At 52.9% G+C, this 12446-nt stretch overlaps 3 protein-coding genes across 3 annotated transcripts in view; 2 read left to right on the top strand and 1 right to left on the bottom strand.

Moving 5' to 3' along the window:
* The first annotated feature begins 238 nt into the window (after nucleotides 1–238).
* LOC137901342 (S-arrestin-like) lies at nucleotides 239–4465 on the top strand. Its single transcript, XM_068745363.1, has 14 exons — nucleotides 239–286; nucleotides 369–429; nucleotides 575–619; nucleotides 1265–1464; nucleotides 1545–1604; nucleotides 1747–1814; nucleotides 1892–2027; nucleotides 2135–2219; nucleotides 2290–2362; nucleotides 2434–2571; nucleotides 2828–2905; nucleotides 3156–3170; nucleotides 3273–3342; nucleotides 4197–4465. Exons 1-14 carry the CDS (start codon nucleotides 239–241, stop codon nucleotides 4284–4286), a joined length of 1167 nt encoding a protein of 388 aa, XP_068601464.1. The 3' UTR covers nucleotides 4287–4465.
* A 1872-nt stretch (nucleotides 4466–6337) lies between these two features.
* Nucleotides 6338–8779, bottom strand: LOC137901634 (complement C1q and tumor necrosis factor-related protein 9-like). The gene is made up of 4 exons (XM_068745679.1): nucleotides 8464–8779; nucleotides 7432–7512; nucleotides 7269–7349; nucleotides 6338–7182 (listed from the first exon to the last, which is right to left on the bottom strand). The coding sequence occupies exons 1-4, from the start codon at nucleotides 8777–8779 to the stop codon at nucleotides 6338–6340; spliced, it is 1323 nt and encodes a 440-aa protein (XP_068601780.1).
* A 1760-nt stretch (nucleotides 8780–10539) lies between these two features.
* LOC137901332 (diacylglycerol kinase delta) overlaps nucleotides 10540–12446 on the top strand; it is a 17876-nt gene continuing 15969 nt past the window's right edge. Inside the window, exon 1 of the mRNA XM_068745352.1 lies at nucleotides 10540–10695. Coding sequence (XP_068601453.1) covers nucleotides 10558–10695 — 138 coding nt within the window. The 5' untranslated portion in view covers nucleotides 10540–10557. The remainder of the gene's footprint in view (nucleotides 10696–12446) is intronic.

Here is a 12446-nt window from a genome sequence, read left to right as displayed (position 1 = left end):
GACCCTCTGTCCAATCAACACCCAGCAGGAGGAGGACTGGTCCAGTGAGGGCGCTGATGCCAGCTGACACTTACCCACGATGCACTGCAGCTTAAATCCATGCACGTTGAGGCGGTCCCGGTTGGTCGATGGTTCAATCTCTTCCTGCTGCCTCCAGGTGGCGATGCTGTGCTAACCGTGCTGCTAATAAGGACACTCATTTCATCTTATCTGCAGGTTGGGACATCAGTCGATCACCATGAGTCCTAAACGGGTTGTCTTCAAGAAAGTGTCTCGCGATAAGTCCGTAAGTCATGTGACTTCTGGAAGACCTTGGGGGGTGAGGTGACGGTCCCTCGGGGCCCTGACCTGTGACCCCTGTGTTTCAGGTGATGGTGTACATGGCCAAGAGGGACTTTGTGGACCACTGTGACTTCGTGCATCCAGTTGGTGAGTCCACGCCGTGGAGGATCAGATCCACTAAGGACCAATCACAGGGCCTCGTTTATGATCCGCACACAGAAGATTCTGATTCGTTGATTCTGAACAAACGGAAGGGGTTTAACCTGAAGGGGACGGCTGTGTTTGTCTTTAGATGGCGTGATTGTGATCGACCCGCTGCAGCTCAAAGGAAGGAAAGGTCAGTATGCAAATGAGCTCGCTGCGCTCAGCTACGTGATGATGTCATCGCTCGTCCTCAGACAAAGGATATCAATATGAGACAGGGTTGCTGGGGTAACTGATCCGCGAAACTGCAGCTGTCTCTGCCCTTTAACCTTTAGGAACAACTTCCTGTTTGGACAGTTTGCTAGCAGGTCACTACTGACGACGATAGGCAGGACGTGGGGGAAAAAATAGCTTTTCTTTGGAGAGAAACCGTGGCTTGCTAAATAAAGTATAGATAGTTAACCATTAGCCTAGCATTAAGTCTAGGGTAGGGTTACCAATTAGCCTAGCATAAAGTCTAGGGTATAAACCATTAGCCTAGCATAAAGTCTAGGGTATAAACCATTAGTCTAGCATAAAGTCTAGGGTAGGGTTACCAATTAGCCTAGCATAAAGTCTAGGGTATAAACCATTAGCCTAGCATAAAGTCTAGGGTATAAACCATTATACTCGCATTAAGTCTGGGGTAGGGTTACCAATTAGCTTAGCAGCAAGCCGATGAATAGGTGTCTCACCGATGAAGGCTTTAAACCTCTCTGGTTCTTCGTAGAACATCAGCTGTGTTTCCTGAACGTGAGCGTTCACCGTACCGTCTCTGTGTCTGTCTCTGTGTCTTCAGTTTATGTGATGCTCTCCTGCACGTTCCGGTATGGCCGCCAGGACATGGATGTGATGGGCGTGGCCTTCAGGAGGGACCTGTTCCTGGTCACCCGGCAGGTTTACCCCGAGCTGCAGGACAAAGAGAAGCTCACCCACAACAAGATCCAACAGAAACTGCTCCGGAAGCTGGGGGACAACGCCTTCCCCTTCTTCTTTGAGGTGAGACGGAACTCATAGCCTCCTGGGGGGGGGGGGGCTCCTCTGGATCCTCAGAACCAGAGTCTGTGCTTGTGTTTCAGTTTCCGGACAATCTTCCGTGCTCCGTCGCGCTCCAGCCCGGACCGTCGGATGAGGGAAAGGTAAGGCGTGATGACATCATCGTCTCCACGTCCATCCCAGCCAATGACAGAACAGAACAGACCCCGTAGCGCTGTAGCTTAGCGTAGTTTACGTAGACCCTAACGGTCCTCATCGCACGACTGTCGTTGTTTTCGTTGACAGAAATGTGCCGTTGAGTTCGAGGTGAAGGCGTTCTGCGGCGAGACCCAAAACGACAGGATGGACAAACAGTGAGACCGCGGAGACCTCTGGACCTGGTTCAGCTGGTTCGACAGAATGTTTGACACGTAGCCTTACGTCCCATCAGGAGTTCCGTCCGTCTCGCCATCCGTAAGATCCAGTTCAGTCCGGACGACACCAAACTGGTCCCAGTAGCAGAAACCACCTTTGAGTTCCTGATGTCTGAGAGGCCTCTGCACGTCAAGCTGAGTCTGTCCAAGGAGGTGGGCCGGCCGGACGTCCTCTCTCGCGTCGTCCTTTTGAAGTTTTTAACATGGAATGCTAAATTGGTGGCGACAATCATCCCGGTCGTCCTCGTCTCTGTCTACAGACGTTCTACCACGGGGAGCCCGTCCCAGTGAACGTGGAAATCACCAACTCGTCCAGCAGGAACATCAAAGACATCAGCGTGTCAGGTGAGCTCGCACTTCCTGTCGTTCGGGAAGGCGTTACTTCCTGTGAGCTAACGCTAACGTCTGCCTCCAGTCGAGCAGGTGACCAACGTGGTTCTGTACTCCAACGACAAATACGTCAAGTCCGTGGCCAAAGAAGAGACGCAGTGAGTGTCCCTCGCCACCGATGTCCCTCTGGGGCGAGCCTCCGCTCAAGTCCAGTTGTCTCTGTGTTCAGGGACGCTGTCCCCGCTGGTACCAGCCTGAAGAAGGACTACACCCTGTACCCTCTGCTGGCTCACAACAAGGACAGGAGGGGGCTGGCCCTGGATGGACGCCTCAAACATGAGGACACTAACCTGGCCTCCTCCAGCATGTGAGACACACGGAGACACCTCCTGATGCTCCTTGTCCTTCCCTGTCCATTTCACTGCTGTGCAGACGATCTACTGACATACGGAACGGAGCTGCTGCCATTAGCTTCCTGTTAGCTTAGCGTCCGGAACGTTGACTGACTGATCCTGCTAGAACCGGTTCGGAGGAGGGATGGATGGACGGATGGATGGATGGTGGATGGATGGTGGAGGGATGGTGGTGGGATGGACCAGACTAACTCCTGGCTGTGTTGGTAGCGTGAAGCAGGAGGTGCTGAAGGAGGTGCAGGGGATGCTCGTCTCCTACAAGCTCGTGGTCAGGATGATCGCTGCTGGGTGAGTGAGACTCCATTCTAATAAAGGTTCTCTAGAGATCCTGGTGCGGATCCGGATGCGGATCCAGAATGTTTTACAAGCTGGTGGACGATGATTGGACAACGTGACCCAGTGACATCACCATCAGTGTCTAATCTGGATTAGATGTGTCTTTAATATGGCTGTGACATCACAGTGACATCACAGTGACGATGAAGCGTGAACCAATAGAAACTGACTGACTTTGTTTCCACTGCTCGCGTCCTGATAGGACGATCGGATCCAGGTAAGAACCAGCAGGTGCATCAGACCGTGTGGACCGACGTCAGTCTGAGCTGTGTGTGTGTGCACGTGTGTGTGCGTGCGTGCGTGTGTGTGTGTGTTACAGTGAGGTGTCTCTGGAGCTTCCCTTCAAGCTGATGCATCCTAGACCTGAACCAGGTACCGACCCGCCTCCAGTTCGGTGTTTGACTGGAAACAAACAAACAAACAAACGTGACTTTCAAAGGGAGGGACTGTAAACATGTCATCCTCTTCCATCAGACCTGATGATCAATAATGAAGAATCAATAGTGGCTTTTTAAACCAAACGAAAACACAAAGATCATAGAAATATTTTTATTCCTGTCCGAACTGAACTTTAACCTGTTTCTGGTTTCTTTCATGCTTCCTGAACTTCAGCCAAAGACAGGTAAGACCAGCGATCCATAACACCCGATCGCCGATCCATAATGCCTGATCAATAACACCCGATCGCTGATCCGTAACGCCCGATCGCTGATCCGTAACGCCCGATCGCCGATCCATAACGCCCGATCGCCGATCCATAATGCCTGATCAATAACACCCGATCGCTGATCCGTAACGCCCGATCGCTGATCCGTAACGCCCGATCGCTGATCCGTAACGCCCGATCGCCGATCCGTAGCGCCCGATCGCCGATCCGTAACGCCCGATCGCCGATCCATAACGCCCGATCGCTGATCCATAACGCCCGATCGCTGATCCATAACGCCCGATCGCTGATCCATAATGCCTGATCAATAACACCCGATCGCCGATCCGTAACGCCCGATCGCCGATCCGTAACGCCCGATCGCCGATCCATAACGCCCGATCGCTGATCCGTAACGCCCGATCGCTGATCCGTAGCGCCCGATCGCCGATCCGTAACGCCCGATCGCCGATCCATAGCGCCCGATTGCTGATCAATAGCATCTGATCGCTGATCTCAGGACTTCCAACATGGCCACCATTAGCAGTGATGTGGGCGGGGCTACCACGCCCCTCCCCCTGTGTGTCCTGCAGTGAGCCTGATGACATGGTGTTCGAGGACTTCAAACGAGCCTACCTGAAGGGCGTGGTCTACGGGGACGACGACGAGTCTCCAGCAGAGGCGTGAACTACAAAGATGGCCGCCGCAGACAGTGCTTCGCGTTTGACCGGTGGCTCGTCGTGGTTTATGACCGTGTGATGTTCCCTGTAGCGCCCCCTTCAGGACAACCGCATGTGGTGTTGTAGTTCCGGCCGCTGCCTGTAGAGGCGCTGCTGCCCCTCTGCTAATAAAGTAGCTTGAACATGGAGGAGTGTTTGTTTGGATGTAAATATGATTTCTTGATAAATGAGGTGAAGACATTTGTTTAAATGAAGACGAGGCGTGTCAAAGAGGAAAGCTTCAGTTCAGGTGAGGAACAGGTGAATGATCAGCTGATATCAAATGAAAGATCAATTATCTGCCCATCGGTGATGTTATTGATTGTGATGCGTTCACTCCACTGAAGCGAGCTGAACGGAGGGGGGCGGGCCTACACGTCGTCCGTCAGGTGGACATCGGCTCCAACCTTCCTGGAGGCGTTTCCTGTTCCTGTGAGCTCACCTGTCCTCAGGTGTTCGTCCAGCAATGTGATGATGGGAGAAGATTTGAATAAGAAACTGTCTCGAAGCAAGAATAGTTTTATTTTGAGTTGTTATATCATTGGTGTCAGATTATTATTTCATGTCAATATTGATTATCAATAATTTGAGATACAAATGACCTCATTAGGAATCAGCTCTATTTCACCGACACGATAAACTACTAGAAATGTCACTCAAAAAAGAAAACTCTTCAGACCACACCCTGTTAGCCTCTGCCCTGTGAGGCTAGCTAGCCTGCTGGGCTAACGTGATCAGAACTCATCCCATTGGTTGATGCTTCAAAATGTAAGTCTTGCTCTGCATGAAAGGACAATCATTTATTTAGCTCTGGTTGGATGTCTGCTAATCGTGCTAATCGTGCTAATGACCTCCGACCTCTCAAAGGCCAAAAGACGATGTCTCCGGTCTCACGCTAGCGTCTCCTCAGATGGCAGCAGGAAGACAAATTGGGTGTGGTCGATTTCAAGCCGCATTGTTTGTGTGTAAGGGTAGCTGTGGTTGGCTCGCTGCTGTCCCAGCACACCTGGTGGCTCAGGTAGGCTTTGTCCTTCTGTTGGACAGCAGGGATGTGTCTGGAAATCCGACACAGCTGAGACAATGTCCCTAAAGAGGTTAGCTATCACGCCCCTCAACAAAGTCTGGACTCAAACCGGTCCGAGATAAAGCCAACAGTCACGCTAACGCCGCGGGGTGTTGTTACAGCGGGTTAACAGAGGAGGCGATGGGGTCGCGTCTCGAGTAACAGTAAAACTACACGTCTGTATCGATTACAGAAAAATAAAGGAGAGCAAGAGGATCACGAACGTGTCCTCACAAGGCAGCTTCGTCGGCGGCTAAACGTTTCGTTGGTCCAAACAGAGCGAGGAAGCTAACGTGCGATTGGCACCTGAGGACCTACAGGTGAGCTGGAGTGTAGCGATTGGCTGAAGCAGTGCCACGTGCAAAAGTCAATCAAATATCACCTCAAAAGGTACCACATTTTTTTACTCACAAGAGTATTGGTGAAAGTAGTGGAAACCCTGTTCTGTCCTCCCATTGGTTAGAAATGACGAGCCAATCCAGGTCGGACCTTGATTCAGCCGCCAGCTGGCTACAAGCAGCTGTTGTCACTAATCGCTTTCCCAGAATGCAAAGGGAATCCTGCTACAGGGTCCGGTCAAAGGTCAAAGGTGGCGGCGTGGAGAATAAAACGATTAAAGACCCGATTCACCTGGACTAAACAAAAAAGTCACGTTGGACCACCTTCAGCGGCGCAATCGTTGATCCTCCGTTTCATTTGCTCCAGGTGAAAGGGGGACGTGATCAGGAGAGTCCTGGTTCGGGTTGGCCGGTTATTAACTCGTCGGGTCCCCCAATCATCTGCGGTTTGGACTCGACTCAGTTTCGGTTGATTGGTGTAAGACAGTTGTAAGAAAAGCGTGTACCTCTGTTCTAAATAGCCTCCCGTCGATGTAAGCTAATTGGATCCTCCACCGCTAGATGTCCCGTGGCCGTTAATGCTCATTAACTCAGTTGCCCCAGGCGTAATCAGAACCGCTACCCGACGTTAGCTAAGGGCGTGTCACATGTATCCGGGTAGAGCAGGAAGCCGGAGAAGGTGCTGCTGTACTCGAGCCCTGCGTACATGCCGTTGTTTGCCACGTCCTTCACCTCGATCCACACCCTCTCCCACTGGTACAGGTGGAGGACGACGGACTGCGACGTCATTCCCGGGTCTTTCGCTGTGGTATTGACAATTTGTCCAGAATTCGAAAACAGACCGACTTTGAGGTCTTTTCCGTAGGCAGTGAGGTGGTAGTTGAAGACGTAGGTGCCGGTGATCGGGGAAGTGTAGACGCCCGTGATGGGGTCGTAACTCCCCTGGATGTTGGAGAGGACGTTAGGGAAATCCACGGGTTTGTTGGGCAGAGGGTAGCTGTCTCTCAGCCGTGCAGAAAAGGATGACTGAATGAGGGGCATGCAGGGACCAGGAAGACCCATCGTCCCCATTTCCCCCATGTCTCCTTTATCTCCCAGTTGCCCCGACTGCCCTGTGAGCCCCATCTCTCCTTTCTGCCCCATTTCTCCTTTGTTGCCCTTCTGCCCCAGCATCCCATCTACTCCATCTGTGCAGTTACACTCCCCCTGGGGCCCTATATCTCCTTTCTCACCAACAGGTCCAGGGACACCATAATCACCCATAGCACCCAGGTCACCCTTCATGCCAGTGGGACCCAATGGCCCTGTGAGTCCAGGCAGACCTCTAGGTCCTGTAGGCCCAGGCAGACCTTGTGGTCCAGGTGTACCGAGTTTTGATTCGCAAGCATCCAGACAGACGCCATCATCTCCTTTTGGACCTTCCTCACCTGCGCGGCCCTCATAACCTCGCTCACCTTTAGCACCTAGAGACAGAAATCAAAATCCAGAATAAAAGCTGGAACTGAGATCCCATAACTTCACAAAACCTGAAACCTGCTTAGCTGCCAACCTTTGTAGCCTTGGCCCCCTTTGGGTCCCATCAGACCTGGGAGTCCTCGTTCTCCCTTCTCCCCCTCGTCTCCTTTCTGTCCTGCGGGGTAACACACCGACACAGTCAGCGGTAGCGGCGCACACGGAGGTATCAGAGCAGAGGATGATGGGAAGCGTCTTACCTTTGATCCCCTGCATGCCCACAAATCCAGGACGACCTCTGAACCCAGTCATCCCTCTTCTTCCGGGACTACCTGGACTACCTGTCCGGGACAGAGATTTACGCAGTTATCTTTCAGTTGAAGTTCACTTTATTTTCAATGCCCTTATTTTATCCCCCTAATATAACTTTAATTTCAGCTGACACTGAAATAAAAGATCAAATTAACCGAGTCCAAGAAATGCCAAAAAGGTTCAAATATTGGATTCGAAATAAAAAGTCAATCAAACAATTACCATGGTTAAAAAAAACATAAGGGAGGAGTGATGCAATTTCCTTTATTGAAGCGTGCCTCTGCTGATCAGCGCTGAGGTCATCATCCACACGGGGGCGATGTAGGACACAAAGCCCCGACCTCCTCCAGTGGACCGACCACAAGCCACTGGTTCAGGTGCGTGGACAACACCTGGGTCAAAAATCCAAACCCAGGAGGTGGAAGCATCGACGGAGGATCACTACAGGAACCCCCCCCCCCCCCCCCCACCCCCAAGCGGGCCAATACCCACAGTCTGACTGTCCCACTCTGAAATGCCTACTAGGGTCATCAGGATCCAACACCACCAGGCCCAAAATGTACCCCCGACTCCAGGAGGACAGGAGACGAAACACGTTCAGAACACCCCCCAACTGGGCCTTCATTACAGTCACCAGAAGACCCAAAGAGAACCACGCCTTCGGTTATACCTGTTGTTACACCTGTGGTTATGCCTGTTGTTATACCTGTTGTTACACCTGTTGTTATACCTGTTGTTACACCTGTGGTTATGCCTGTTGTTATACCTGTGGTTAACCTTTTTATACTTGTTGTTACACCTGTTGTTGCACCTGTTGTTATACCTGTGGTTATACCTGTTGTTATACCTGTGGCTAACCTTGTTATACTTGTTGTTACACCTGTTGTTGCACCTGTTGTTATACCTGTGGTTAACCTTGATATACTTGTTGTTATACCTGTTGTTGCACCTGTGGTTACACCTGTTACATAGTGTTGTACCTGTCAGTCCCCGGTCTCCTCGGTCCCCTTTGGGACCCGGGGTTCTGGGGCACTTGGCGCACATACATGCCCCCAGGAACTCTCCCAGGGGGAAGTTGTTCATCAGCATCTGGCAGGACGTCCCCATGTCCCCGGGGTACGTCATGTTGTCTCCGTCGGGGTAAAAGTTGCGTTTAAGTATTTCTGGGTAGGTGCCTGGAGTAGTAGCGGTTACAGGTGGGGGCTCGGGCATCGCCATGACGACAAGGATGGACGCCACCATCAGCAGGAGGTGAAGAGTTGGCATGGTCTGAAGAGAGACGGGCCGGCCGGACATGTTTAACCCTTTAACCAGTTCCCATCAGCCCCGGCGATGACATCATTCCTCTAAACAACAATGAGCTCATCTGTATGTCTAACATTTATATAAATGTAATATTATATTTAGGAAAACACAGAACATAAAATCAATGACGTTATTTATGGTCATCAGCAGCCGCTGGTCTAAAACTTCACTGAATATTGATCGATTGATATTCGATGTTCCGTTTCTATCGTTACACGAACGGATATGTTTGAATTCTGTTCCAGTCCAGAGTCCCAATAACTAAAACCCAATCAGTAATCAATACTATCGATACTACAACGCATGTCAGTGCTGGTCGTGTGATTGATTATCGAAGCTGTCGCCGTTTAGCGCGCTAGCTAACGCACTCACCAGAGCGGCCATTCTGTGACGCGTCTCCAACCTCTGAAGTCTCCGGAGTTACCTGCATGGACCCGTTAGCTGCTAATAAAACACCTGGGCCCCGCCCACCTGCAACTCCGCCCGGACAGGTACGGGTGTGTGCGTGTGTCTTTGTCTTTGCTGATGGGAAGTAGGACTGTGTTGGTGTGACCTCATTACAATAATACACACAGGTGTCACATGACACAGCCATTCACCACGCAGTGGGTGTGTCTCACTCAGGTGTACGCAGCCACAGGTGAGCGCTCCGGTCGGGTTAGACAACCTGAGACCGAGGACGAGGATGGGTTGGGACGGTTCCAGGTTGATCTCTAACCTTCAGACTGTGGACGTGTGGGCGGGTCCCTCAGATGGAGGTGGACTGCCGGGTCCTGGTCTGGTGGCCTGTCCTCCTTTAGGACTTGGGGGTCGGTGTCCATTGATGGTCCCGCCTCACGTTAGTGGAGACGCCAGGTTGGGTTCGAGCTTCAAACGTTCCTGAAGAGGATCCAGGTGGATTTGGTTCCACCTCATGGGTGACCTTATCAGGTCTTCGGGGGCCGTCCTTTTAATGTCCACCTGTAACTGTGATCTGGTCTCTGGACCAACCGGCTCATCCGATTGGGGGCCGTCATCGGATCCCTCACTAAACAAACCACAGATGCGACATGTCCTGGGAACTGGGATGGGAGCCTTCATGTGGCCATATGGGGCACCTGAGCCAGGTGCCACGCCCACTTGACTCAGGTGATACAGACACATCAGGAGCACCAGCTCGTCTGTACATGCATGGAGAGGGCACTGGATGAGGGGGGGTTGGGCCAGCCTACCTCCAGGGCACCTGGACAGGTACACTGCCCCCCCCCCCCAGCTTCTTTTAATCACCCGGGGATTTAAAGGTTAACAAACTAGAACGGTGTGTGTTGCATCCACGGTCTCTAAAAACATTACCTGAGGTGAAACCCGATCCCAGTCAATACATCGGACCGGGCGGCTCCACCCATCCGCTGACCCTGTTTCCACTGCGCTTTACTTTGACCTCAGCCAATCAGCATCAGCTGTGCGTAACTGTATCTGGACCAGACAGAGAGAAAGAACCTGTGGGTGGAGCCTGATTCAGAACCTGTGGGTGGAGCCTGATCCAGAACCTGTGAACCTGTCAGCATCCTCAGAAGCTGCTGAACTGGAGATCTAGAACCTGATTGGATGAAGGTAAACTGCTGCTGTCTGTAACCCACATGAAACATATGGTTGTGTGTGTGCGGGGTATTTATCCCGCCTTTGACCACCAGAGGGCAGTAAGCGCTACTCTCCTCCTGTGTGTTGGTTGGTGTCCACCGCCAGGGGGCGCTCCCTCCCCTCGTCCTCCACGGGGGTCTGACGGCAGGATGGCGGAGGCAGGGGTACCGGAGTGTATCGCGGTCCGGTGCCCGGACGAGTCGTCGGACAGCGAGCCGGAGCAGGAGCCCGGAACCCCGCAGAAACTCATCCGGAAGGTATCGACGTCGGGCCAGATCCGCAGCAAGGTAAACACGGCGGGCTCCGGTAACGGACTTTACCGCGGGGGGGGGGGGGTCTGTTTTCATTCAGCCGGGGGGGGGGGGGGGTCCTACACCATTTAAGACGGTCTTTACATTTGGACAACTTATTGTCAAAGTCTCATTCATTGAAATACTTTCCGAAAGCGCACGCGCGGCTGCGTGATCCGGCACGCATCATTCACGCGCACGGTGAGGACATTTTACAGAATCTGAATGGAATGGGCTCCCTGGTGGGTCTCGGTGCTCCCGGTGCTCCCGGTTCACCGGACCCTGTAGGGCCGTCACCGGGGCATCGACCGTATGCCCGTCGACTAACGGCGCCGCCATTTAAACGGACCGAGCAGCGGTTTACGGCGGGCTAATGTCCGCCGCTGCCCCGTTCCCGCTCCCTTTCCGTCCTTACCGAACTAACGGACTCTATGTTTCTAGTTTCAAAGGTTTAAACAAATAAAATTCGCGTTTTCACGTTTCTGCCTCCAGCCGTGACGTCAGGCTTGGGTCTGAGCTAACGCTGCTAGCAGCTTCTAACCCAACGGTATCAGGCCCGCTGGAAAGCCCCGCCCTTTCCGTGAACGGTCCAGCCGTGAGAGGCGGGCTGCAGCCCGGGGCGGTGGTTCGCTACATGCCGGGTCAGCAGCAGCGCTAATCCGGTGCCTGTTTTTAGGCCGAACCGTGGGACGTAACGGTCCTTCCTGCTGACGCCGACTCGCGGGTTTATTCTGGGGATTATTATTTATGAGCGACTTGACCGTCGCTAATCTGTAATCCACAGATATCTTTAAACACGTGACGTCAGAAGACGCGAGGACGCGCGTCGTTTCTCCTCTCCGGAGTTCAGCAGCACGTGCTGCATTCAATTGTATCTGGAATGCTCGGAAATACCGCCGTCATCACTGCCGAGGGGTTCTGGGGTTCTGATCGGGGCGGTGACCAGAACAGAACCCACGACATTTCAGGAAGTTAAAGAAGAAGAAGTCATTTTCTGGATCATTTTCTCAGTATCCCAAATAATTGAGACCTTTCGAGCTATTTCAACTGAAACAGACGTAGCGGTCCGGTCTGTAGGGGTTTGGGTTCTACACAGAACCGCTGTGATTAGGTTCTCTAGTGTCACAAGTCAGGTTTTTTACAGGGGTTCTCGGGTCATAGAACCGGTTCTGGAGGCCGTGTAAATCCTCGCGGTGACGTGGACAGGCCTGATCTCATGACACGGAGCTCAGAATGTTTGTGACGCAGCGCTGAAGTGTCCCACGGTGCTGGAAGGCAGCGCTGAAGTGTCCCACGGCGCTTGAAGGCAGCGCTGAAGTGTCCCACGGCGCTTGAAGGCAGCGCTGAAGTGTCCCCCGGCGCTTGAAGGCAGCGCTGAAGTGTCCCACGGCGCTTGAAGGCAGCGCTGAAGTGTCCCACGGCGCTTGAAGGCAGCGCTGAAGTGTCCCCCGGCGCTTGAAGGCAGCGCTGAAGTGTCCCACGGCGCTGGAAGGCAGCGCTGAAGTGTCCCACGGCGCTTGAAGGCAGCGCTGAAGTGTCCCACGGCGCTTGAAGGCAGCGCTGAAGTGTCCCGCGGCGCTTGAAGGCAGCGCTGAAGTGTCCCACGGCGCTTGAAGGCAGCGCTGAAGTGTCCCACGGCGCTTGAAGGCAGCGCTGAAGTGTCCCACGGTGCTGGAAGGCAGCGCTGAAGTGTCCCACGGTGCTTGAAGGCAGCGCTGAAGTGTCCCACGGCGCTTGAAGGCAGCGCT

This window comes from Brachionichthys hirsutus, chromosome 11 (assembly GCF_040956055.1).
Source record: "Brachionichthys hirsutus isolate HB-005 chromosome 11, CSIRO-AGI_Bhir_v1, whole genome shotgun sequence".
Classification (NCBI taxonomy): domain Eukaryota; kingdom Metazoa; phylum Chordata; class Actinopteri; order Lophiiformes; family Brachionichthyidae; genus Brachionichthys; species Brachionichthys hirsutus.
Note: the sequence above shows the minus strand (reverse complement) of the source record. Positions and strands in the feature narration are given on the sequence as shown.

Excerpts from the sequence above, each read along its gene's own strand:
- LOC137901342 (XM_068745363.1), top strand. The coding sequence starts at position 239 with ATGAGTCCTAAACGGGTTGTCTTCAAGAAAGTGTCTCGCGATAAGTCC. Across the intron at positions 1,465-1,544 it reads CCTTCCCCTTCTTCTTTGAG|TTTCCGGACAATCTTCCGTG; the intron begins GTGAGACGGAAC and ends CTTGTGTTTCAG. Across the intron at positions 2,220-2,289 it reads CAAAGACATCAGCGTGTCAG|TCGAGCAGGTGACCAACGTG; the intron begins GTGAGCTCGCAC and ends GTCTGCCTCCAG.
- LOC137901634 (XM_068745679.1), bottom strand. The coding sequence starts at position 8,779 with ATGTCCGGCCGGCCCGTCTCTCTTCAGACCATGCCAACTCTTCACCTC. Across the intron at positions 7,513-8,463 it reads AGGAGACCGGGGACTGACAG|GTAGTCCAGGTAGTCCCGGA; the intron begins GTACAACACTAT and ends TGTCCCGGACAG. Across the intron at positions 7,183-7,268 it reads AGGGGGCCAAGGCTACAAAG|GTGCTAAAGGTGAGCGAGGT; the intron begins GTTGGCAGCTAA and ends TTCTGTCTCTAG.